General features: G+C 41.5%; 1 protein-coding gene across 3 annotated transcripts in view; it reads right to left on the reverse strand.

Annotated features, from left to right (window-relative positions):
- TTC7A (tetratricopeptide repeat domain 7A) overlaps positions 1-25,983 on the reverse strand; it is a 167,910-nt gene that overhangs the window by 111,195 nt on the left and 30,732 nt on the right. For all 3 annotated transcript variants that reach the window (XM_084201685.1, XM_084201687.1, XM_084201686.1), the window contains 5 exons: positions 23,575-23,735; positions 23,071-23,134; positions 13,102-13,239; positions 12,628-12,711; positions 1,838-1,942 (listed from right to left, as the gene is read on the reverse strand). In XM_084201685.1, the coding sequence (XP_084057811.1) occupies positions 1,838-1,942; positions 12,628-12,711; positions 13,102-13,239; positions 23,071-23,134; positions 23,575-23,735 (552 nt within the window). The remainder of the gene's footprint in view (positions 1-1,837; positions 1,943-12,627; positions 12,712-13,101; positions 13,240-23,070; positions 23,135-23,574; positions 23,736-25,983) is intronic.

Raw genomic sequence — 25,983 nt, forward strand, 5'->3', positions numbered from 1 at the left:
AATTATTCAATTCTGATTTGATTGCCATGTAATTTAAATGCAAATAATTACTGTAAGGATGACATTTAGAAAAACAGCTCTGCTAAGCAGGAAGGTCTTTATTAGGCACAGGAGTCTGCCAGTAATATCAAAAGCACCCCTTTGACTAAGAGATGTGGGAACCTATCATTTCATTTCTTTTAAGATGATCTGATTTCCCTCAGACTCCCCTTAATTAAAACCCTTCTATACCATCATCAAGTTTGCTATGAGGCTAAAGCATAGGCCACTGACTGAAAGGAATGGAAGAGGGAATATTTTTAATTTGGTTTTAGTTCATAAGGCTGTGCTCTAGATAACTGCAGTAAAATTGCCCTCTTGTGAAATCATGATTTTATTTCATAATACCCCCAGTTTTGAGCCAGGGTCTGACTGAATAACACAGGAAAGCATTTCACACAATAAGAAAGCAGCACATTGAAGAAAAAACCCTCTTGTTTTGAAAGAATCAAAACCAGTTCATTTTTCCCTTCTTCCCTTGCCTTTCCTACTTTCTAGGGTTAGCCAGTTGTTTTATCAGCTCTGTCATGTATGAGAAGTCTGCACATAGTGGATTGCCCAAGGTGTAATTGAATTACAGTCTCATTGTCTTTTCAAAGCAATGATGTATTTTTATATGCTAGCTGTGCGTTGAAAACTTCATCAGACATACTAAGAACAGCATTCAACACAGCTGTAATGCCTCACTTTCACACTGCTTTAACATCTCTAAGAATCCAAAAAACCTTATTTACTTTATTTTAAAAAATAACACTCACTGTGAATCTTTTCATATATCACTGAATGACTTTCAGCCTTCAAAATTTAGAGACTGTGCTGTGGGTACAAGAGAGTTAAATTGCTCCAAATGTAGAGCAGAAGTAGGTTGGGCAGTTCAGCAAGGATTCCCTGAAGGTCCTCAGACTTGAAGGTTTTTCCTAGAAAAAGCTGCTGCCCAGCTTTTGCTGACTCACATATAAGCTTAGCCATTATAGTTTGAACAGCGTAGTTCTTTCAAAAACATACATAACCAGACACCCTCCCTGACAGTGGTGTAAACTGATACACCTCAAGTTTAGCTGAACAGCAGCTTTCATCAGACAGGGATGTAGAAGGTGGGCAGGTGGGGTAAGGGAACAAAGCAACAGCAAATTGGCTTCTACAACTTTTCTCCAAGATCTGTGCAGATTATTCTGGTATTTTCTTTCATGTTTTCTTGCATCTTGTTTTACTTCTGTTCAGCAATTGTAATCCTTCACTGACTGCAGGGACACCTCGTGGTGAGGACAGGTGAGAACAGCAGGCTGCCATTCAGTTAATTAAACTAAGTAGAGAAAGAGTGACAGATGTTTCTACTCCTTTGGATAATCAGAATTTCACGGGCACAACTTCCACTCCCACTCTGCTTCTGGGGCGTACATTAACACATCCAGAACACAAAACATTGACACAGCAACTTCAAGAACAAAACTGAGATGTCCAGCAGACCTGAACTATCTAACAGTCCACTTATAACTATTAACTTGTGTCCTGCAGGGGCTACAAGAGTGGCGGATTCAATGTGACACTCTGTTGAAGCAGCAGTCCTCAGAATGGCTGTTATGGCTTTCTCCCCTCCTCCTTTCTTCAATGTGCCAGCAAGATACATTTTAATGACTCACTACAAAATTTCTTGCAGAGATTTTAATTTTTTATGAAGGGCACACATGTGTGTATGATTTTAGCAGGGATTCCCTTTCTCCCTACTGCAACTACACTGTGGCACTGTCACTGCAGCACCTAATGCATTACATAATAAGAATTGCATCAGCTTGCTTACCCAGTGCAGTGACCCAATGCAGACCTTGGCAGCCAGAAGAGGAACGGTGGGATCTGTAGGTCGCAGTTTAGCACACTCTTTGAGCACTGACACAGCATATGCCGACTGGAGGAGTGGGAGAGAGGAGGAGGAAATAAAAAAGGCTGATTAGACAATGCTGTTGAGAGTCCATGCAGAACATTGCAGTGACATGTACAAAGAAGTGCTATGGAGAGAAGAATCCCATGTCAGCAACAAGTCAGCAACTTCATTCCCACCTCCACACGCAGACATGTGTACACACACGCACACAAACACACTCTTCCCACGCTCAGAGGAAACACGCCAAAGAGGCAGCCCTGTCTGTGCCCTTCACATGTCAGTTTTCTTAGCTATCAATGCACTGGTTATTTTAACTCTGCCCTCCCGATACACAAGAATTCTGCTGTAGTTTTCCTTGCATATAATCATCTTCCAGTAAGCCACAAGAGATCATAAAGAGCTTATCCTCCAGTACATTCACATTTTAGGCCAACTTCATTTAGAGAGGTTTGTTCAGCTCAAGTAATCTGCTCAGTAGGTTGTTTTGTGTCTTCTCCAGTTCCAGAACATACAAGAAACCAACTGGGACCCCACCATACATAGGGTGGATGCAAATCAATACACTGTTCACTGGGTGGTCCAAGCACATGTTAGAAAGAAAGCCCATAAAACTCTTGCTGTCTTTCTGGTGTTAGGTTACCATTAATGAGGATGTTTTCCAAGATTAGCACTAGCACAGCCCTTTGGATCCGATATGCTCTGCAAACATTGCGTTTTACAGCACATATTCACAGCTGCCACATTTCAGATGCTTTAAAGGGGAATGAAGAAAGCTCTAGTCTGAGGCAGCGATGAGAAGGCCACCTCAGACAGTAAGAACTCCTGTCCCCTACAGGAGTTGCCCTACCAGAGACTCCCAGCCCATTCCACCCAAACCATAGTTTGTCTTACGTTTAAACTCTTCCTCACTACTGACCCTAATCCACTCAAATTTTCTCATACTTAAGCTCGAGGGGCATCTTGGAATTTCTCCTTGCATGCCTGTTTCCTCCCAAAGTCCTCCCCACAGTCTCAAGACACAATGTTCCTGCTCAGAAGCATGTTAATTAGTCATGGCCTTTCTATATTACAGAAGAACAGCAACAGAAGCTTGCAAAGTCCAACGATCGGCTATTCCCATCAGGTCCTGGGCATCTCCTCCTGACTCCCAGGGGCTCTCCCTACCAGAACTCTGATCCACACACAGCCTCTTGCTGCAATCCCATGCAGCAACATCACAGCTTCACATTCCCACTGTCCATCAGCACTTTCCCCTCTGCCACCACATCAAAGTAGGCTGCACCTGCCAGCTCCTTCCTCCACAGAATTGAAGGTCCACTTCTTGCTACTGAATTAAAAAGCTTGATTAGGAATTTGCTTGGAAGGGAACCTGGAAAAATGGAAAGCCAGATGTACACCAGCAATGCCCACCTTAAGGCAAAGAGAGGCTTCATTACCAATGCAGCAGGGAGCAAATCCTCCTGCTTGAAAAGCTTGGGTACCCATCCTGCAGTCTGAACAAGAGCAGCAGCACAACACCCTATATTCTTCAGGTTGCTCCCACTTATGTAGAGCATTAGGCATGATCACTAAAAGTGAGGAAGCATTTGCTAATTTAAAATTCAAAATGCACAATTTGCCTAAAGCCAGAAGAAAGCTTGTCTCAGACCAAGGATGGAAATCAATAAACTTTGTCCTAGAGCTTGAACCATTACTTCATCCCTCTGAGAAAGAAAGATGTGTAATTCAACCCTGAGGTACAGGAACAAACACACTGCTGTGCTCTGTCGCCATGAGGTGACTAGCATCCCTCAGAATGAACCTCCCTGACACCTATTTGTTCAGAACAAGTGGTGTCTCAGGTTTTAGTGGCATCTTATTCCTCTCTTTCACAAAATGCACTGAAGGCAGCTGGTATTCCCAGCAGCATGATGGATGTGTTGGAAATCCAAGCATAACCCCATAAGGGACCTAGGCTGGATATCATCTTCTTGCCCTCCTACCTGCATTCCAGCCCCACAGCTGTTTCCAGAAAATAAACAATCATGACAGCAGGACAATATGCACCATGACAGCCAGTATAACTGCAGCTGAACCCCACCAACCCTTGTGATCTCACCATGCAAAAGTGAACTGCAAAGGCCAGATATGTAAAAGGCCACACACTGTCCAGAGCCGATGCCTGCAAAAACAGACACAAGCTCAACCCAGCAGTCATTTCTCAGCTCCCTCCAGCACTGCAGCTGCAGGGAAAGCAGGAGGCACCTGGGAGCTGGTGGCAGCTCTCCTGTGGATCAGCACAACCAACACTAGCACAAACCAAAGCAGTGACAGGCCTGTCCTAATTTGGGCCACAGCTGCAGGACCTACACAAGAAGAGAAGTGAGACAACACATTCCTTGCCAGTTCCTCTTGAACTCTGCTCCCTCCCTGTCTGCAGGACAAGCCAACACCACAGCCTCCAATGGCCTCAAACCACAGAGCCCTTGCCATGTCTGTTCTGCCCTAGGCCTGCTCAGGAGGCCACTGTAAAGCAGTGACTACTGAATGCTGCACAGGAGAAGGTGCCACCTTGTGCCTACACCCAAACACCTCAGGTGTCAGGTCACTTTATTACATATGCACTTGAGAGCTTCTGAACATGGATTTACAGAGCAAGAGGCACAGTTTCTGCACTGCTCCTAAAACATTTACAAAGTTATGTCATTTTAAAGAAGTTTATAAAATTTGCAACTAAACATATGGGGCAGAAGTGGTTTTGGAAACAGGGTGACATGAAGCCTTTCTTCCCAGCTGCATTTTAAAAATTCAAGAGATATTATATAATTTCACCTTGAAAAATTTACTCAGCAGAGATTTTATACAGATGATGAAAACATTAGTCAAGGAATGACAGGAGAAATAATATCCCACTCCCACAGTGACCTTACTTAGAGGAGACTGGCATGACATGTAATATCAAGGTTTCTTAAAGATACTAATTACAGACATTAATAGGCAGGGAAAAAATATCAAGACTCATTATTGAATATCATTGGTTTGTAAAAATATTTAATATGAAACAGTGTTTGTGCAACATTGAAATAATCTGGTAATTAAAATGTACATATTCTTTCACTTAGTGTGGGTGGACCAGGCAGCCAAGTGCATTGTTTGTGAGATTCACTGCAAGGCAATAATAACTTGATTTATTGGTGAGGCATGTTTTGAGAAGAGCAGAAATTGAATTCCAAGTGAGCACATGCTTCCCACTCATGATTCTGAGCTTCAGAGGGGCTCACATAATGACTCAAGCCAGGATTTAGGGCGTTTCTATTTAACTTGCTAATTGCTGGCTTATAACGACTGCACTAGAATCAGTTCCCTAGGACTTCAGAAAGCTAGGTCTCATTTGGCCTCTGATCTAGAGCAAGGAATCACAAGGAAACTCTTGGAGAAGGATGGAGAGGAAGCCTCCCCCTGCATAATTATGGCAGCCATGGTTTTGAATCCTATAAGGGAGTAAAATGTAAAGAAAAACAACTATCCAAACACAGAACACAACTCCCACTCCTTATTTGCTAATTTAATAATGAAGCATGGAGGCATACTCCTCAAAGATGCTTGCACACGAGCAGAAGTGAACCAGGAGCATCCTACAGTTAATCTTCTGTCTCCCTTTTCCAAATGGCTCGAGAGAATGTGCCATCAGTTATGGTAAACCCATAGATGCTGCCCAAATGGTTTATCTGGGTTACTCCAATACAATTCCCATTCTTTCCCCTCCTTTGCTCTCTCACCATACCAAAACAACCAAAGAAGGAAATAAGAGAGCCATTTAATATTTAGCAGATAAAGAAAACACAGATATAAGTAAAAGGGAGAATAATTTCCAGACAGTAATGCCTGACAGACTTCTGATGTGCCATGAACAGTTGCTCTTCTCTTGCACAGGTTCCATAAACCTCCCTAGTTTTTTGCTTCTTTGCTACTTTTCAGCCAGAAGGAAAAATGTTCCTCAAGATGATGGGTTGGTAAACAGCCTCCCTCCCAATTTACCTGGCAGTTTAGTACACAAATGAATTTCCACAACTAGTGCTGCTGTATTTCTTGCATCATCCTGTCTAAAAACTGCACTATTTCAAAGGGATTGTGGGAAGTGGAGGAAATATTTCATCCCAATGCAATAATTATTCCCTGTGTCCTGGGATTCACAGCCATTTAGATATAAATGACCTTGAACTGACAGAGAAAGATGATGGACTGAGCAAGCAATGGAGAACTCTGGAATCAGTAGTTTTGCTGTTAGCTTTCCACTGAATTTAGAGATTTCTGTGAATCTCAGCATGAACATTATTCCCCTAAGACATTTACTTCTCTTAACACAGGAACTGATTCCCTCCCTTTTCTTTTACCTTGTGTTTATCAAATTGGAGCACTGGAGTTAAGCAGCTTCAAATACTTCCTCTTAAAAGCACCTCTTACATTCTAAGATCTATAAGCACACATTTGTACTTGCTAATGTGACAAACACCTCACTTCACACTTTCTGTCAAGAAAAGAGAGCTAAGCCTGAAGGCAATTATATAGCCCACCTAGGTATTCTGCTCAACAGTCAGGCATCTTAGGAAATTTCCATTTTTTGTACTATCTACAGCACACAGACAAACTGCCTTCTAATCTTTCCTTTGCACCAAAGGAAACCAAACTATTGAATATTCCCAAGATAGCTGACCTTTGTAACAGGATCTTTAACCAATGAATGTTCAATATTTTAACTTTCATTCCCTAGCAATGCTATTTAAGGAGCCATCCGAGGCCTCTGCTGCTCCCAAGGTTCCTGCCTGCAATACAAAGAGAAATGTACTTTTTTTTTTTAATGTCAGTTGCCTAGCAACTAGCCTAAGCTTTTGCAAGGATACCAACAGAAGGAACAGCCTAAATCATAAAATTTGTCTGCTGTTGCTGCAGAATTATGTATTAAATATATTTTTAACTTTCCTTCTAACCTTCTGGAAAGCTGTATGTTGGCAATACAGGCATGGCTGAGCCAAACTTGAAGCTCCTTGAAGCACTTAGAGACATCTGCTTTTACTGCACTGCTTAAATAAGGTGAAGGATTCCTTTTTTTTGGGTGCAGCACAGATAGGAGCAGCTCAGACATTAGCTTGTCATTATTTGGCTATGACCAGCGTGTATCAGCAACTTGCTAAGGGCTCCAAAATCAGAATTCATGTCTGTGTAAGACTGGTTTCAAAACCTTAAAAAATGCTGCCAGCACAAGCTTTGGGCAAGACTGCAGTATCTCCAGTTGCTGAGCAGCCAAAGGGAGCACAGTGACACTGCAAGACTAGCTCTGGGAAGAACTGGAGTCCCTCAGAAACACAGCTAAATGACAGATGCCAAGAAAGATTCGATTACTTCCCTTTGTATAACACCAGACACCTCCTGAAGCATTACATGATTAAGAAAACAATTCAGGTAGACATGCATGATTTTTTTCTTCCCTGTTGCCTTAAAGAGGAACAAACATAATGGCTAAGAGCAGAAAGGAGGATTTTGTGTAGCTGATAGCAGCTTTAGCAGCCTCATTTTGCAAGGTAACACGCTTGGAGCATCCCCTACTGCCAGGTCTATCCATCCACACGGCAATGCTGACCATTGCTCCTGTGTTGCCCTCAGTATGGGCTTGAGGGGGCTGGGGAGGGTCAGCAACCACACAGTAGTCTCTGAAGTCACACAATTGCTATCTTCAAGGCAAGCACTGAGCTGGCCATGTTCTGCAGGGCTGGAGAGCTTTGCGGCAGGCACCAGAGGAACACATAACCCCCATCAGCAACCCCAGCACAAGGCCTGCTGAGCACAGTCCTTGCCTCCAGGTACTTGCTTCCAGCTCCACTGAGCTCCCACAGAGGCTTTTCCCCACAGACCCTTCAGTTGTTCCCAAGCTCTTCCTTTACTCACTCTTGAGGTACTTCAGCCTCTCAGTGAGTACACAGCTGAGGGGTGAGAGCAATTATCCTCTCCTAGCAGATACTCCACCCTTCCATCAGCTGGCCTAAGGCTATATTACTACTCACTCCTGCTCTCCAGAAACACACATCCTAAAGCTCTTCACTCGCCAACCAAGTTGTGTTGTGGGGTTTTTTCAGGCAGAGACATTGAACACGACTGTGAAAATGTTCCCATGCATTGCATACACTAACAACAATAAACATCCACTCTAAAGATTAAGACTCATGAGAGTTGAATGGATCAATTAGGGTACCCAGCACTTTTAGGCTACACAGACTCAGTTCAGCATTCACAGAGTAACTTCACTGCTATCCTTGAAGAATCCCTCCCTCACTACCATTAGGAAAATGGCAAGTTAGTATCACTAAACACAAATCTTGTCTCCTTGTACGGCAGGCAGAAGACAGGCATCAATGTTCCTTCATGCTGTCCAAGGCATGCAATAGGAGACTTTCTTAAGTACCATAAATTTAAGCTAGAGCCTACTCCCAGGGAGCTCCAGCAACACTTTGGGACACCCAGGCTCCACCCTGTGTGAGGGTAGTAGGTGTGGAAGGGGACAGAAACCTGAAAAAGGAGCATGTAACTGATCCAACTGGTCCAAGGCCAAGGAAATGCTTGTGAGTGCACAAGGACCCTATTACACATCCCTTGTGCTTGTAATACATCATCTAGACACTATGATAATTTTGCCTCCAAGTTCAGAAATGCCGGTAGAGCTACCCTAGCCTGCAGGAGAGCGGTGTGCTGGTAACCTCCACGACCTCCAGGGAAAACTGTTTAGCTGAAAAGCAGCAACAGAGAACAAATCTACCCCAAGCAGCTCCCTCTCTTCTCTGCTGCAAAGACTACCAAGCCTTTTCCACTCTGTAAAAGCGAGTTTGGTCCTTTACCCACGTTGCTCAATACTGGTCACTTTTTCAAAATCTTGAGACGAGCAGATGCAACTGTCTGCACTGGTTTGACTCTGGCAGCAGGACAGTGGCTTGTCTCATTGCCTGAGGACTCTGCCAGATGGCACCCAGCTATTACACCACTTGCCACTCAGACTCCAGCCTGGCCACGCACGGCAGCCGAGGCAGGGAGCTGCAATGCCCACTCAGCCTCCAGCTGATATTACCACACAGCCGAAGTTATTACCAGCAGAAGGAACTCAAAGCATCTGTGAAGAATTCAGTATTCAGCACCACAGGAACAGGGCTACTGCATTACAATGATTTAAATCTCTTTGGCCTACTCAGAACTGCACTTGGTGACACAGGACATCTCCCAGCACATCTTTGTCTAGGTTTTCCTAGCACTTCCTTTCCTTTCCCATCTAAATTTGCCTACAACAGTATTTCAAATGTAATGGTGGGTTTTTGTCATTTAGATATACATGCCTCTCTTGTTCAGTGAATAGAGCTCAATATAAAAGGCATTCCTAAAAATGGGTTAAAAAACAACCAGGCCACACCATCTCTCTTATGATGCAAGTTTCTGAGAAACACAGGAAAGTGAAAATGCTATTGCTCCATTATTTCCACCACTTAAGTGGATAAAAGACAGACAGAAAGGTTATGCTTCCTTGAGTTTTTTCATTTACCGTTTTAGGAAGCCCCAAGGCCTGTAGGAACTCACTGAACTGATGTGCCTATTTTTGTTAAGACACATGCTTTTCAGAATAATGTGTAAACTCAAGCCTACATGTGGTAATGAGCCAAGGTGGCTGGCCTGACATTCAGACTGATCACCTGTGAAAAATTACAATCACCATTTGGCAATATTTTGTCTGGCAGAAGAAGAAACTACATTGAAATTTGACTTGATTAACTTAATCAGAATATACAAATAAAACATACCTCTAGACAAATTCAGTGTAGAATAGAGGGCAAGATAGGATTTTATGGCACTTTGAAGAAGGTCAGAATTGAAAATCCTAAAATCATGTTTAAAAAAAGAGAAACCAAAGTTTCCAGTATTTACAGGTTGATAAAACTGTTCCTGTCATGCCCAGAATTTATGAGTGCAATTTGCTGTACTGCAGAACAAGTAATGCTGCAGGATGTGAGGTTTCATTACCAAGAAATGAGATCATGAATTGGCTGTGACTGAGACAGGTGAAAATAGATCTTCACCTATAAAAGCTCAAGTGTACTCTGCATTTTGCAGTCTAGACTGACCATACTGTTTTCTCATCAGCTCTTTCTGCTACACTGGAGCACTTGCTTGTAAATGAACTCTGTCCTGCTATCAAGCTGCAAAGCAATATAAAAATGTATGCCACATCTCCCATTAGCAAGATGACGCATTGCAGAGTATATGACAGGAATCCTCAGGGAATACTTTGGGATTAGAAGTGAAATACTGCACAGATGGGATTGTTGGGTAAGGGAATTCCCTCTGACCCATATAGGGCTCAGAACATTTAGCACTTTTACATCAAAAAGCAAGATCAGGACATTTTACTTTGTAAATATTTAAAGTACAGGCAAAAAGACATGATGTCTGAAAAGATAGGACAGCTACAGAGATAAACACAAAAGAGCAACACAAATATCTAAGAAGCAAATATTCTGTAACATGTAGGGAAGGTGAAGAGATATGCAAACACAGAATGGACAAGAATGGAATTACCATTCAAGTTGTTAGAAGTTAAAGATCAGGCCCCATTTCTCCTAACCTACGCTAACCTAAGACTGAAGCACAATTATTCTCTGCATAGACTCACTCTCAAACATCAGCAGTTAAAAATCTTCATTTACTCTCCAGCAGATTACTAGAGCTATAGCATTGCCTACTGTTGAGAACCAGGTTACAAGACATGTAAAGCCTATAGAACTCCCAGATAGACCCCATGTTCATGGTAAAATTCTGTGCCTTTCTGTCATGGCCTGTGTATCATTGTTGTCCTCAGCATCAAGGCTTCAGGTACCTGCAGGATTTGCAAAGACACAGAGGGCAGAACTGTGCTAACTCCAGCTGAATTCCGAGGTGAGCTGGATATGACATGCAAGCCCCCAGTTGACATAGGTGAGTGCAAGATATTAGCACCACTGCCACCAAGCTCGTTGTCTAAGTATTCCACCAGTACCTTCAGGTTTCCTTACACATGACTGAGTCTAGCCGTTGTTTTCAAGCTCGGAATTGGATTTTGAAATGCTTGCAATGAACTTCTGTAGCACTCTGTGAGGCCTCCCTGCTGATCTAATATGCATTGCCAAAGCTTTGGTATCTCATAAATCAGCCAGATGTGTTATATTTAAAAGGAGACAATGATGGAGTCCCAGAACAGAAGCAGAGTTTGCAAGGTCCCACAGAAGACAGCCCTGGAGCCTCACAGAGGGGTCACTACAGCTTTGCCTAGGGTGTTCCACAGATCTCCAGTGATTTAGGCTCCACACAATCTCCACAGGGCACTCTTTTTCCAGTGTTCTGCTATCCTTATTTTTTTGCCTCTTCATAAGAAACATGAACTTGTGTTGTTGCAATTAGATGCCATCACATCTTGTCCTAACCACCACAGACAAGATTAACCCCTCCTTTTAAAACCTCTTACAGACTTCTCTCAGACTTTTTTCCTCCCCTTTAAGGTGAAAAAATAATGTCAGTCTTTCCATAATACTGCTTACTATACCCTTGGTCACATCTGATGGTCTTTATTAGACTTTCTCTCCTTGTTCTACCATTTTTTTGAAATAGAATGCTTAACAACAGACAGTCTTCCAAGATAAGGCTCTACCTATGCTCACAAAAGTGAAGGAATTCCTTCAGACCACTTCCAAGCTTTGCAGCCACTTATATATCACAAGACCATCTCTTTGTAAGGTATTAGATTCATTTCATATTTCATGCCAAGGCCACTGTTTCCAGCTCAGCCTATAGCCATAAAAGACCAGTTGCAGCTGGAATTTGGCAAATGAATGCTAGTTGGTGGTTTCCACTCAGGTCCACATGGATTCCTGTACACTGTATGGACACAGAATATAGGACTATATTAAGTGGTGTACTACTGCACAGCATCAATTTGCTCATACCTCCCAAATGTGTAGGTGGGGACTCCAGAATGTACTGGCTACATTTTGTACCATCTACGTTTCCTACAGGAAGTCCACTCTTTTAAGACTAATAAAGAAAAGCTCCTGTTACGTTTGCCTACTTTCCACAACCACATTTCAGCCATCTCAGTGGTTTACTGATGACTTTCACAAATACCACACTAATTTAAAAAAACCACTTATGCTGAAACACATGACCATGCCAACATTCACATTTTCTTTTTCTAGGGCACATTTTACACCAAGCCCTTCAAAAATATTAAACTTTACAAGCTCTCTACGAAAAAACATTTACATTTCCTTTAACAGATGGAAAAACCACAGCTTAACTCAACTGCCCAGAGACACAGAGTGAACTGATGGCAGTTTTAGACATCAGTCCTTTCTTATACTAAGCCCATTTATGTTGAACCTGCAGACAATGGACAGCTGTACAATGCTTTGCAATCCACAGCTATGCACAAAATCAATTTTTCTCCTTGGAAAAAAACTCTACACAGAAAGAACAGTACTGAATACCAAACGCACACCCCTCATCACAAAGTGCAATCAGAGACTAAAAGGAGAGCACTGTCCTTTCACAGACCTGCCTGCTGGTACCTACTCCCACACACGACTCTACATATTCAAACAAGTAATCCAGATCCACTCTTCCAGAGGAAAATGTGCTCTTTCTGAGCCCTTTGGTTTGAACCTTACCTTTCCACAAGCTACCATGGACAGGGCAAGCTGGTACCAGAGGTGAAATTCATCAAATGCAAACTTCATGGCTCTCTCCAAGCACTGAGAAAGAAATTATGAAAGAAATATCAGACTTTATTTATTTTCCTCCTTACACCTTTTGTCAAGACCGCTGCTTGGGTGAGGAAACAATCTGTTGTGGCCCTGGAGACCCAGGTGATTTTTTTTTTTTTAATGACACCATTTACACTTCTCAGCTAATGGGACTTGCTAGTGTACATCATCACTTCAAAAGGCAGCCACTTTTTTCAAGTGCCTACACATAAATTCTGCTAATCTCTCAAGAAGTTCTGTGCACCTTTCTGGTCTGCACAGCCACAGCTCTGTAGCTGTTTCTGCTGATAGCACACTCCATTTTCACCTTCCCCGACAAGCCACCACAAAGAGGGGCTTTGCCAGCGTGTTTGGAGGGGCAGAGGCCGAGAGAGGTACCTCAGACAGCATCACATACTGCCCTCTTCTGCCCAGCGTGATGCTGAGGAGGTCGTAGACTGCAGAAGCATCCCGGAGGCTGACGGCTCGGTCATCCTGCTGCTCTGGGGCTCGGCTGATCACCGCGTCCCGGTTCGCCTGCACACACACACAAGAGAGGCATCAGAAACCAAGAGAGAAAAACAAAACTGACTCCTGCATAGGAAGCTACACCCACCATTCATTGCATTTTGTTTACAATCATCTCAAGACTTTTTTCTTTTAAAAGTTTATCCCAACATAATGAAGGTGCTTCCACGGAATTGCTTTCTACTCACATGAAGGAAACTCAAGATAGCTGTATCCACAGGAAGGAACTGCTACACGCATCTCATCTGGATTTATGTCAGAATTAGAGCATTACAAAACAGACCTACCAGATCCCATTTCCTCAGCAATTAGAAATTCAAGGCCAACCTTAAACCATCTTCCTTATATTCTCATTAATTAGAAATTCAAGGCCATCCTTAAAGCATCTTCCTTATTACTTCAATTGCCTGCAACTGTGATAACTGCTTCCAAGGTTGGTAATTTATCTTCTGTGTCTACACTAGATTTCTTCACAGTAGCATCCATTTTTGTTGTTCTTTTTTGCTACTGACCTTTTATTGTTTAATTTGAGCAGGTTGCCTAAGTAATTAGATTTGCCTGTCATCAACTTAAAGGAATTAAAGGTTAGGGCAATGCAATAAGAAATTGGCTTTTTCAAATATATAAAATATGTCTTAATTTTGCTAATCTATCAGTACATTGCTAGGCCTAGGAAGAAACATTACTTTTGACAGAAACAATCAGTTCAGCAATTTCTGAGGATGTCTCGAAATACCACATGCCATAGATTCAGATTTACCTCCAAATCCCAGCCCTTTGTGCTTTTCTGAGCACAAAGAGGGAGATTACAATTCCAGAGTAAATGGAAAAGTCCTTCTGATTTCCAAACACAGAGGGCCCCACCCAGACTAGCCAGCCTCTGGGAGAGGCAGTGCTGGATACCACCGAGCCTGAGCACCATCTGATAGCACAGACACACTGCCCTGGGCTCCTCAGCTGAAAGGGGTGCAACATCAGACACTCAAGTCTAGACATCTAAAACATCAGAAAAATTAAGAAAATTGCCAGCAAATTCACCTTGAGCAAAGGCAAACAAAATGTTCCCTCCTTGAAACAGGAAGGTTATGAGATTTATTTTACAATGCAACTATAATCTTACACCTATTTCTTTCTAATTGTGGTGAGATTTTTTTTCCATTAAAAGGTTAAACATGGGAATTAAGCGTAATAAAAATTTCCAGAATATGCAGCCTTAAAGCCCACGCATACTTCATTGTGATTAAGCTGCAGCTGTTTCATCATGATTTTATCTGTGTAATGCCCCAGTTCCAAGCACTCTTCATCACAGCCTCCAGCCGAGACTGCAAACAAAATTACTGACAACTAACACAATCTCATCTGAGGGCTAAATGGTGACTGCAGTTGAAGGCAAGCTGACAGATCAGACACAGTCGTGTTTGCACAAATAAACTTACAGCAATTCCTGCAGCCACAAAGGCATTTTTCTTTTTCATGCTACTGCAAAAGATGCAATTTGTGATTAAAGAAATAGTTCAGAACAACAGAATGCATGACAAAATGAAAACTACTCAAAAAATTCTGCAAAGAGTACAGAGGCATAGCTTGTCTATCTTTATTAGCAGAAATAAAAATTTTTTAAAAATACATGTTTAAGCTCTGTTTGGATTTAACATAAGATTGCTACTTTAAAAGGAAAAAAGGAGTTAAGTAAAGTCATATACTGCATGATCCTTATTGCCAAGTGAATCCTCCCACATATATACAATAGCATTAACAGTTTTTTCTGCACCGGTTACATGGTTATGACAATTGTTTGTAGCAAACAGCTACTGAGACAGCATCCCCATGCTCTGTAATCTCATCAACAACCTCCCATTACAGTCAGCTACAGCCTGATGCTTTTTTGAGTATCCATCAAGTACCAAGCTATGATTTTTAAGTGGATGCATTAGCACAGATACAAAATTAATCAAAACTCATGACTGTCCATCACGTTTTGTCACAGATACTGGTACTAGAATGAAGAACACACCCCAATCCTGCAAAAGCAGGAATACAGGGCATATTGCAAGGATGCAACATTTTAAAATTGCAGTATGATATATTGTATATATCATACTTTACCCAAGCAGACAGCTGTTAAATGCAACATATGCATAGGCATGATGAATATTCTTTCCAAGAAGGTCATAAACCTGCTGATTTTGTTCAAGCTTTTAAATCTCAAAGCCACAGAAGGTCTTTGCAATCTATCACTCTCTATGCTCCCATACATAAAAGTTGCCACTAGCAAATTCATTGTTACTTCTATCTCAACAATTTCTTCAATACTGAACCTATACCAAATTGCTAATTCCAGCTGCTCTAAAAAAAGAAATCAAGAGCCCACATTATAGTAGAGATACAAAAACCCCACAAACCCCAAAACCAAAAGGCACAAACCTCATAAAAAAACTGACTGAACAGTAGCAAGAATATGGATTGTGCCTAACACAATAAGGCAAATCACTGTCCTAAGTTAGGCTCAAGGTACTATTGCAATGTACATACAGAGCTCAGAGAAGGGAATGTCAATCACTATTTCCTTAAACCCACTCAGGAAACTGGCATGTCTCTATGGCCTGCCTTTCACAGAAGGCAGGCTGCTGTCCCTCAGATAATCATCAACCTTTTCTTTTTTCTTTGCCTTTGTTCATGTTTTTGTAAATATTAATTTGTCAGTGAAAAATCCTGACAGTCACTGGCAAGTACAAGGGCAAAACAGTTGCAGAGTTACTGCCATAAAAAATACATCCATTCTTGGGGATTTTACCTATTGAAATGTAGACAGAGAGACACTTCATTTTGCATTTGAGAATGCAAAAAATGCAAAGCTATTAACACCAACAATTTTTCAATGCCTGAGTTTCTGTTGTTTCAGGCCACTAATTTTCCTGAACACATTTGGAAAAAAGGTTATTTGTACAACACTGGTCTCAAGCAGTGTATCCATAACATAAGCAGCAATTTCAATTTGTCCTACTGCATTATTTCCTCCCTCTCCACTATTAGCAGCAGCAAAACATAGCTACAAATACATTTTCAACACCCCACACCATGACTATTCCCTTTGAGCTGTTCCCATTGTCACACAGACATGCCTCACAGCATACAAGCAGGATGGACAGAGATGAAAAGTTACACCTGGAGAAGCTCTGTTCAAGGTGGTTTTCTGTGATGGGGAAGGTCACCAGTGCTACCAACACAAGTTTCACCACTGGGAATTAGCATAACTTGCATTATTAAGGCAAAAATATACAGTAAATGCCCCTTTCTTTGAAGTATTCCAAGGTAATTGAGCAACCCAGAGATGCATCACACTTGGAAATTGTGGGATGCATAAGGCACAATTAGCTGTGCATGTAGGTGGCTCAGACATAACACCAATCCTATCTGGGGAGATTGGACACATTTTGCAGTCAGCCTAGACCTAGGACATTGAGAATCTTCAGCCCCACTTTCCACAGCCCAGCGACACAGCCCATCTGCAGGCCCACATACACCCAAGGGGCTCTGGCCCAGGCTGGCAGCCCTGAGCTAACCCAGCATTCAGCCCCTGTGGTGTCTCTGAACCTGACAGGGCACAGAGCCTGGGGGCCAGCAGGGCTTTTCAGTCTGGCTCCAAACACAGCAATGCCACCGCAGGGGACTTTCAGACCCACGCTGGCTCTGCCAGCCTAGAACAGCTCTGCCTTTCTGAGCACCTGCAGCGCTGAGCTGCACACAGCTTGGGCCTTCCTATCCACACACACAGGACACTCACCTGCAAACCAGATAAGCCCCCCATCCACAGAGGATTTGCTGTACATCAGTGATGCTTACTTATGGCTTGTTTATTTCAGGAAGGAAGGAAAAGAGCCACAGCAAATCCAAACAGCCATTACTTCAGCAGTTATTACGCACACAGTTACACTGCAGAAAATTCAATTTACCGCGGTACAAAGATGTGTTTCTTAATAAAATGTCAAGTAATCATATGAATTACAATAGAGTATATTCCATGTAGCAGCCCCTTCTCACAGCAATTAGCTATGAAGTATCCTTTAATTGCTCACTTTGAAACATGGCTTCCCCTGCTTTTTTCCAAAGAAGAAAAAGAAAGCAATTAAAATCTTTAATGAGTGCCTGCTGCCTGCCCCCTAATTCATGGGCATTCGAATGTTCAACTTGTGTCTTTTCATAATAGACATAATTGCCAGATCCACTGCAACCCATCTATACAGAACAGCAGCATGTTTTACACAGTGTACTGTAATAATGTAATTGGTGTGATTCAATACTACCATTAAGAGAGGAAAACAAATGCTGTGTGTGTAAGATTGACAACAGGCCTTTGAAATCATGCAATTGATGCCTTTTCTGCTAAGAGCTAGGGAATATTATGCCTATATCCTTTGGGTCTCCCTTCTGGCTGTTTTGCCTGTACTACCAACAAAATAAATTAATTCTTCACAATGTCAAGAACCTGTTCAATGCAAGAGGCTACAGACTTTTTGCCTAAGTTATTGATCATCTCTACACAGCACCTGAAGGTTTCCCTCACTAACATATGCAAAGAAAATATTAAGGGTCGACTGCACAGCTGCTGTGAAAATGGCATGTGGGTAGAACACGGAGGACAAACCATGCCCCAGGAACTCACAAAACTCCTCTCAGAGAGATACTACAACTCATTCCACTTCAGACCAGAAGCACAGCAAATGAAAACTTATCCCCTTGTGAACCACATGGCATTTGTCTCATTTCTGGTAAGCAACAGACCACAAGTTACTGGTGCCAATTCAGATGTCAATTCATCAAAACAGCCCCTTTAATTGCCTATTAAAAATGACCACATAGATACCTCTTACATGTTTCAGGTGCATTCTAACACCTTGTACTGTAGCAGAACTAATTCTGGAAACATCACTGAAAGCAAGACAGACATACGCCCCCATCCAAAACAGCCAAACAACCCTACACAAAGGGAAGGCAGAGAAGCAGAAAGTAAGCACATTTGTTTATGGATATTATCTTGAGTAACAAAGTCATCAATTTGCTAACAGTTACCTGGATTTAGAAAGCTATCTTCCAAGAATTTACATCCTCTATGCAAGTTTGGAAACAAGACTTACTACTGCAAAGCAGAAGAAAAAAGCTTTCATACCCTGTTCTCTAGCAACTCACATAAGAACCATTTAGTCAAGAGGTAATTAGCAGAGCTAGTGTATTCCCCACTAGAAACATTCTGCAGTTCATCTTTGCAGGTCCCAAACACCAAATAGCTTTGCCTTGCAAACCAGTTAAGAGACACCCAGATTTGCTACTGTAAATGCACAACTGTGATTTGGCAAGAACCAACAGAACAGACAACCCTGCCCCCAGTTGTCTCTCTCAGCTGCCACAGTCCAATGGCCCTCAGTAAAATAGTCATGATGGTCATCCAGCTGTTGTATCATCATTGGGCTTGGTGCCATTAAAAAAAAAGGGAAAAAGGAAAAACCAACCTACAAAAGCAACAAGACCAACCCATTTGTTGGACAGCACTATTTTATAAAACTAGGAACTGAAGAGCTAACAGGTTTTATTTCTGTATTTAAAAATACACGGGTTTAACATTATTCTGTTAAAGGCATGCTCTCAGCCATGAGTTTGTTCTCACCAGTAAAAAGAACAGGACAAGTCCCAGTATCTTCCTTCCCCCTCACCATCTGTTTCATGCTCTCAGGCCCTCCAAGGTCAAATCGCCTTCAGGGATTCAAATCAGAGATAAGATGTGGATGACATTTCTAATCTTTGTTACACAGGCACAGAATTTATTAGTTTTGGATACAAGGAGCTTTATTTCCAGTATGAATGAATACAGAGCCAAAAAAAATAAACCATGTTACCTGGTATGTTTGGCCGACTACATCAGCCAAAATCCCCAGTTGTAAGAGCCAGCATTGCTAGCACTGAATAAAGGCATTTCAGACTATGCTGGACCTCAAATTCAAGAAGGGAAGGTTTCTAAATGCAAAAAAAGAATTTATTTTTTTTTTAAACCTCAAAAGTAAACACAAAAAGTAATACTAAGTGATCCATTCCCGGCTCTGAGAAGCTTCTGGCTAACTTTAAGGGCAATGCAGTCAACTCTGCACACTCTTGAGAATAGCTATTAAAATAAACAAAACTGCAGCTAAGGGTTAGTCATGCCAAACCTCCTCTGTCTACACCCTGCAGCTCAAAGCACCAAAGTCCCTGATGGCAGAACCAGTCCTGTTCCCATTGGTAGGTGAAGCAGAAAAATCACACTGCAGCAAGTGACAATATGTCTTCAGTTCTCCTCACAATCATTGTCACTGGTTTAGATGGGTTAAATGCAGTAAAAGAGAGGACTAGTGGTTTAAAAATAGGCAAGGCTATGTTTCTCCAACATGTGATAGGAACACATCATTCTGCCACAGCCTGAGCTTGTAAAGGCTGTCACCAACTGACCTTCTTGGTCTGAAGGAGAGCATTTTTGTCCTCTCAGAAACACAGCCCATCCATACCATAACTCTGGCAATACAAAAGGAATGATGGAGTAGCCAGGAGGCCACAAACACCCATAAAAACAGCTTTGACTGTGGCAATCTTCAGGCTGCCTGATTTGTTTCACTAGATTCCTTCATGAGAACTCTACGGCCAAAGGCTGTGACTAAATAACAGCTGGCACAGAGAAGGAACATTTGCCAAGCTCAACAACCAGGATTCTTTTCATTGTTTACTGAGATATCTCAGCTTATGAAAATAGGTTCCCATTTTTAACAGGACATAAAGAACACAGGAGGCAATTCATGAGATGCCAGGGCTACAAAGCAGGCTACAAGCTTTCACTGAAAGTGTTAATATATCCACAGAAGCATCTTCAGAGCCAAGAAAAAGGATACCATGTTATTTAGCCATTTGAAAACCTTTTACATTCTTAGGCTTAAAGGCAGTGAAATAGTGAAGGAACTGTTAATTGCCCCTTTCGAATATATTCTCATTTCATCCCCCCAGAATATGCAAACTGAGTCCCTTGCAATGCAAGGGAAAGGGATAAGTAACCACAGGCCAGAACTGTGCACTGTTAAGAGCCAGGGAAGGTTTGGTGAGAAATAGGCTCTGGCTTTCAAGAATCTCAAGGCAATTTCTTGCTCTCTCCTTCACAGGAACAATTCTACTCCCCCATAACATCATCTTGGAAGTCACACAGATCCTGGCAAAGCAGATGTAAGCTTTACCTTAGGAAGGCAAGTTAAACATAAAAACAAAGTCGATTTTGGCAGCAAAGGTGTTCCAGGTGTATACTTCTTGAAAAAGTACCACATCCCCTTTTCAGCAAATATTTACTTAGAGGTTCTCTGATGATTTATGCTCCTCCCCAGTTCATCTCTACTCTGTGTCCCCTCCACAAGCCGAATTTTTTTTCTGTGTCTCTTTCCCCTAATTCTGTCCCTCTTCAAGGTAATTTTAGAGTGGTAGGAGTCAGGAACAGGCACGTGAAGAAGCTGTTTGGCTTTACAGTCCTGTAAGAGAGTTTCAATGGCCTGACTGCTTTTGTCTCTTTAAAAATCAGATAAAGTACCACCTTTCTGGTCAGTTTTGCTCTGATAGACTGAAGCATCAGAGAAGCCAATGTAATTGCATACTTCTGTTTCATTTTAAGGGGTTCACAATTGTAAATACTGGAAGAATACCTAATCCAGCTAAAACCTGGGAACACCAACTATGTTGCTTACTGGCCTATAGAAACACTTGCAATTGACATTGTCTCCAGGAAGCAAAGTATGTTTTATTCAGTTGTTAACATTGTATCATTAGGGAGAGACCTCAATTACAAATTTGCTTCCCTTTAGCTCATTTCATGAGCTTCCCTAAGTTGTTTTTTAAAAGAAAAAAAATATGCAAAAATAAAACCCAAAACTTCAAACAAACAACAAACCTGTACATGATAAAACTCACTAACCTAGAGCAATGCTGTTAGGGAAACATGTCATGTTATAAGTTAAACAAAATTTCCCCTTCTAAGTGCCATAATAATGTACAAGAGAGTATTTATGGATTAAAAACATATGTAAGAATTAGATCGCTCCCTCTGTGTCTTCACTTAGGAAGAACATTCATGTGATTCCTAAGTGTATTTCTATAGACTTCTCCTGAATTTTAGTTAGAACAAACTCGTGGCAAGGCTGATGCAAGATGAAGGCTCAGATGTTCCATTTCCCCCAAATCAGAAATACAGTTACATGGCTCCTACAGTGCTCTGCTAAAAGAGCTTCTTTTGTTTGTTTTATATGTAGCAAATCAAAGTGCCTTGCATCTTCCTCCAGGAAGTTCCTAGATATCAGAAGCAGCATTTAAGCATACACCAAGCTTACTTATTTAAACTGGAACTCAGCATAGCAGTCCTGTTTCTACCAATACCATTTTCACACTACTTCATCCATAACTTAGCTACAGGATCAGTTAGCTCACCATTTTACATGCTATTAGATAGGGATAACTTTTTCCTCATCAGCAGAACAGGATTGTGGAGTTTGAGGTCCCACATGGCCTCTCTAACAGCAAATCCAATCCCAGAAAGGCTGGAGCAGCCCGTTCTGTCACTGCTCCAGACCCTAATCCTCCTCCTGCTTGGATCAGCCCTGACAAGCCCCACTGATTTTCTGATTTTAATAGAAGTGCACATGATATCCTACAAGCCCTCACTCCTGTAGTCTCCACTTCTAATTATGAAAAGCCCTTCTGACTACAGAAAAATCCTTGAAAACACAAAGCAGATGTGCTGAAGAGGTTTAATCTAGAAAGCACTGAAAATAACAGAGCAACACTCATATGTACATGATTTTGAAGTCAATTTAATATTTTGGGGTGGTTCCACCTCTTCAATTTTTCCCTGAATTTTAAAAGCAGACAATATTAAATTGCCCTCTTCTGAAGAAGTTTGTGGGAAAGGGAAAGAACTTGTGCCAGAAGAACCAGACAAGAAAAACTGAAGGAAGCAAAAGCCAAAGTTTCCACAGTATCTTTTTTCAATTTGTCTGAAAGTTATTAAAAATTTTCTAAGAAGGTTGTTGATGTTCCAAGGTTTTGAATCTCACTTTGAGGTACCACCCTGTATTTAAAGCAAAATACCCATTACTTACACATCTTCAGAATACATTTCTTACACGTTTTCTGTGCATTTGCATCTTCTCAGAACATGAAAATTTCCAAAGGTCACCATACAGTTATTTTTCTTACAATTTTCTGCTTGCATCTTAAATGGATTTTTTAAAGCCACCAACGTTACAAATAAAAGAAATCTAATCATTTCACTGCAGCTTATTATGAATGTTTCTGCATGTCACAAGATTTCCTGTATCACTGCATCAGAAATTGTCAAAGATCACTCCAGACTGAAAAAACCAATGACTGCAGACTAAGGCATGAAAGCAGAGTATTGCATCCTGCAATTCCAAACAGCAGGTACCACCATCATGCCTGGCTTTAGGCAAGGCTTTCTTCCTCTCATTCTTGATCCATAAATCCACACAGATGTTATGAATGGAAACATCTGTCCACTGACAATGTATCTGGATGTCAGAACCTGCATACAGCTATGGTGAATGCAATCAATGTCTCTTCTTGACAATTCCCAAAACTCTACACTGAAATTCCACTTAAAAAAAAGTGGTGCCACTAATAAAAGAATAGATAGCATTTTCCACTCAGCATCTGACCTTTTGCTTCTGTTTATCTAGGGAAGATTCTGTAAACAAAACCAACCAGGAGATATGGAAATGCTAGATATCCCTTTGCAACATTAATACTACAAACTCATTTTTGGCTTACCATGGATTCACTGATTAGGAGGAGGAGAAGAGCCTCTTCTACATTGTCTTGAGGGCAGTACACACTGAAAGATAGAGCACATTTTTCTAAGGAAGATCAAGAGTTATCCTTCCAGCCTCTTTCTCATTTCACAAGAGAAGCAGTAACTTGAAACATCTCATGCATAATTCATTTGCTAGGCAATACTGTCTTTGCAGGTTCACACAGTTAAAAGCTCTGCAATATATCTTAGATGAGCTATGCTGAACCCTAAATAGATTATTTCAATTTCATAGCAAAGACAGCCCTTTGGCTGGACTTGGTTCTTCCTGGAGGGGGGGGGAACAGGATGACCACTGGAAGTTTAACGTTTTATTTTTTCAGCAGACTTTTTAGTGGGAAGTTGAAAAACAAGAAGGCACAAAACTACTACATGAATCAGTGACATAATTAGTAGTACTGAAGAGTGTTCAAATACACTCCTTCCTCCTTCCAATAAACTGAAAAAAAAAAATGACTACTTACTTCTCTTCTGAGTACAGGTCAGGCCTCCGACAAAGAAGATTGCTAACATAAGACTGATATTCCTTGTTCATGAACTCAGGAAGTGGATCAGATAAAGGGCTCCAGTAACACTCTTCACTGAGGGAATGGAGAAGTACTTGAGCTAACTGTTTGGCTGCAGTCTAGAGATCAGTACAGAAAAAGACATATCAGTGAAACCTTCTCAACACAAAAGCTTCACCCCTCACCATGTTCCACCTTGAGAAGAAGATGTACCAGTGAGACAGCACCACACTTCAGAAAGCTGGAGTAGCAAAATCTGCTGCTAAGGTCTACAAAAGGGTCAGTTTCTTCCCTCCTGAGAAAAGACCAAGCTTCTGCATTTACATGGTCTTGTTGCAATGCTCTAGGAAAAAAGCTATCAAAACAGCCTGACAGCAAGGGATGCTTTGGTGAGCAAGGGCAACTGATTGCCACATGGACTGTTGAGACAATCTTACAGTAGTTACTATATAGGAGTAGGAGGACACGACATTGCCTTCTCAGCCTCAGAATTTTGTGTGCAAGTCTCAAAACCAGAGGCAACTTTTGTGTTAGCTTTAACAGATCAACTTTTTATCTGTTAATGTCACTCTCCCTTACAGACTCATCGTTTCATCTTGGTACTGCTTCTCTCTTCCTGTTGCAGTAAAGGAGGGAGGAGAGATGCTTAGAAGTCTATAGTGGGACAGCAACATCACATGTACTTTTTTTACCATCAAACAGCCAAAGACCCTTCAATAGTTGCTTTCTGCTTCGTATGCACAGCTGGCAAGCTGGACCCAAAAGGAGGCAAATTAACTCCACTTAGCAAAAGTATCTTTGGCATTTACCCTTGCCTGACACCCATCAAATCTCTAATTTCTTGCACTGTACAGAGATGAGCCTGCAAACAAGCTCAGAGACATCACAATGGGTGTCCTCTGTGCTAAGCAGCACACCACTCTAAACTGTAAAGTAAATCCTGCACAAAACAGAGGGCGGGCTGAAATTTCAGCCCTTCTGTCCTAATACTTGCAAATAGTATTTTGCAATTTCTCTGACTACTGGATATGTATTTTATATGAAATGTACACTTAGAGATGTGTTATGAGCCAACCAACAGTAATTTTCTATTTAATATCAGGACACATATGTTATAGATGCCATACCTCAAAATCTACGGGATCAAATAAGCCACACTTAGGTTAAAGTTCCTATTCCCAACTACAGCAAAATAACTTGTTTTGATGCAAGGCTCCTGATTTTCACCCTCCTCACCACACATGAATTCACTGAATTAGTCTAAAATGCAACCACAGTACCACCTCAACATCTTAAAGGGAGACTTCATTGATGGCAGTGGTCTGAGTGTACAACGGTGTGTCAAAGAAACGTCGCCACATGCAACTCCCTGGAAACCCTAAGACCTCCCCTGCCCTGCTACTGACAAGTTACAGAAAGCTCTGTTCCTAACTAAGCTTTTCTATGCTTTTTATAGCAAGTAACTATGAGCAAAATGGCCTAGGGCCCTGTAACATTAGCCAGTATCATTTTATCATCTCAGTGTGTAATTATTTAGTCAGCTTTACCCTGAGGAGTCAACTCTCCTATACTTTTTTCCTACAGTCTTAAAGGGGAGGGAAAATAATTTGCCAGCTATACAAAGATTTCTGCTGCTTTACACAGAAGTAGGAGTACAGTTTGTGGTAAGCCATTCAGAAGGCAAACAACAAATACTTCTAGTGTCTTTAATTTTAACATACAGTACAGTAGCTGTGTAAATTAGCTTCACCCTTGTTTTGAATAAGACCAAACAAACCAGAAAAGGCCAAGACTCTGATTTATGTTATTACTGCCTTTGGCTAAAAAAAGCATCATTATGCTTGAAGAACACTGTGATCCCACAAATTAGAGGGAAAAAAAATCACGTGTTTTACTTTCATGCTTGAAAAACTTGTTTAATTAAGCACAATCCTCCTTTTGCCCTCTTGACATCTCTTTAAAAATAAATAAGGAAAAAAAAATGCAATTTCTAAATATCAGGAAAAACTATTGAATGAACACCTTGAGAGTGTCCCTAAGGGACAAATCCCCCAGAGGTGTTGTACAGCTGTCCCCAGTTGCACAGGAACAGGAGCAATTGAGCCACGTTCTGTCACAGTCTAGGAGCAGCAGATGGTCAGACTCATTTCGGCAAAATGATGTAACAGGCGAGCAGAAAAAGTACTGCTGAACCCTGATCTCAGTTTGGAAAAGGATGCAACCATTTGAGTGGACAATTATTTAAGTAATCTCTTCTAATTTGCTGGACAAGCTTCCAAATGCATCTGTAGCCTCAAAAATAGTATACAAACCCATGCCCACCTCCCCTGCCCAAGTTCTCTGGAATGACACAAAACACAAAGCAGA

Source organism: Fringilla coelebs (assembly GCF_963513975.1).
Source record: "Fringilla coelebs genome assembly, chromosome: 3".
NCBI classification, from domain to species: Eukaryota; Metazoa; Chordata; class Aves; order Passeriformes; family Fringillidae; genus Fringilla; species Fringilla coelebs.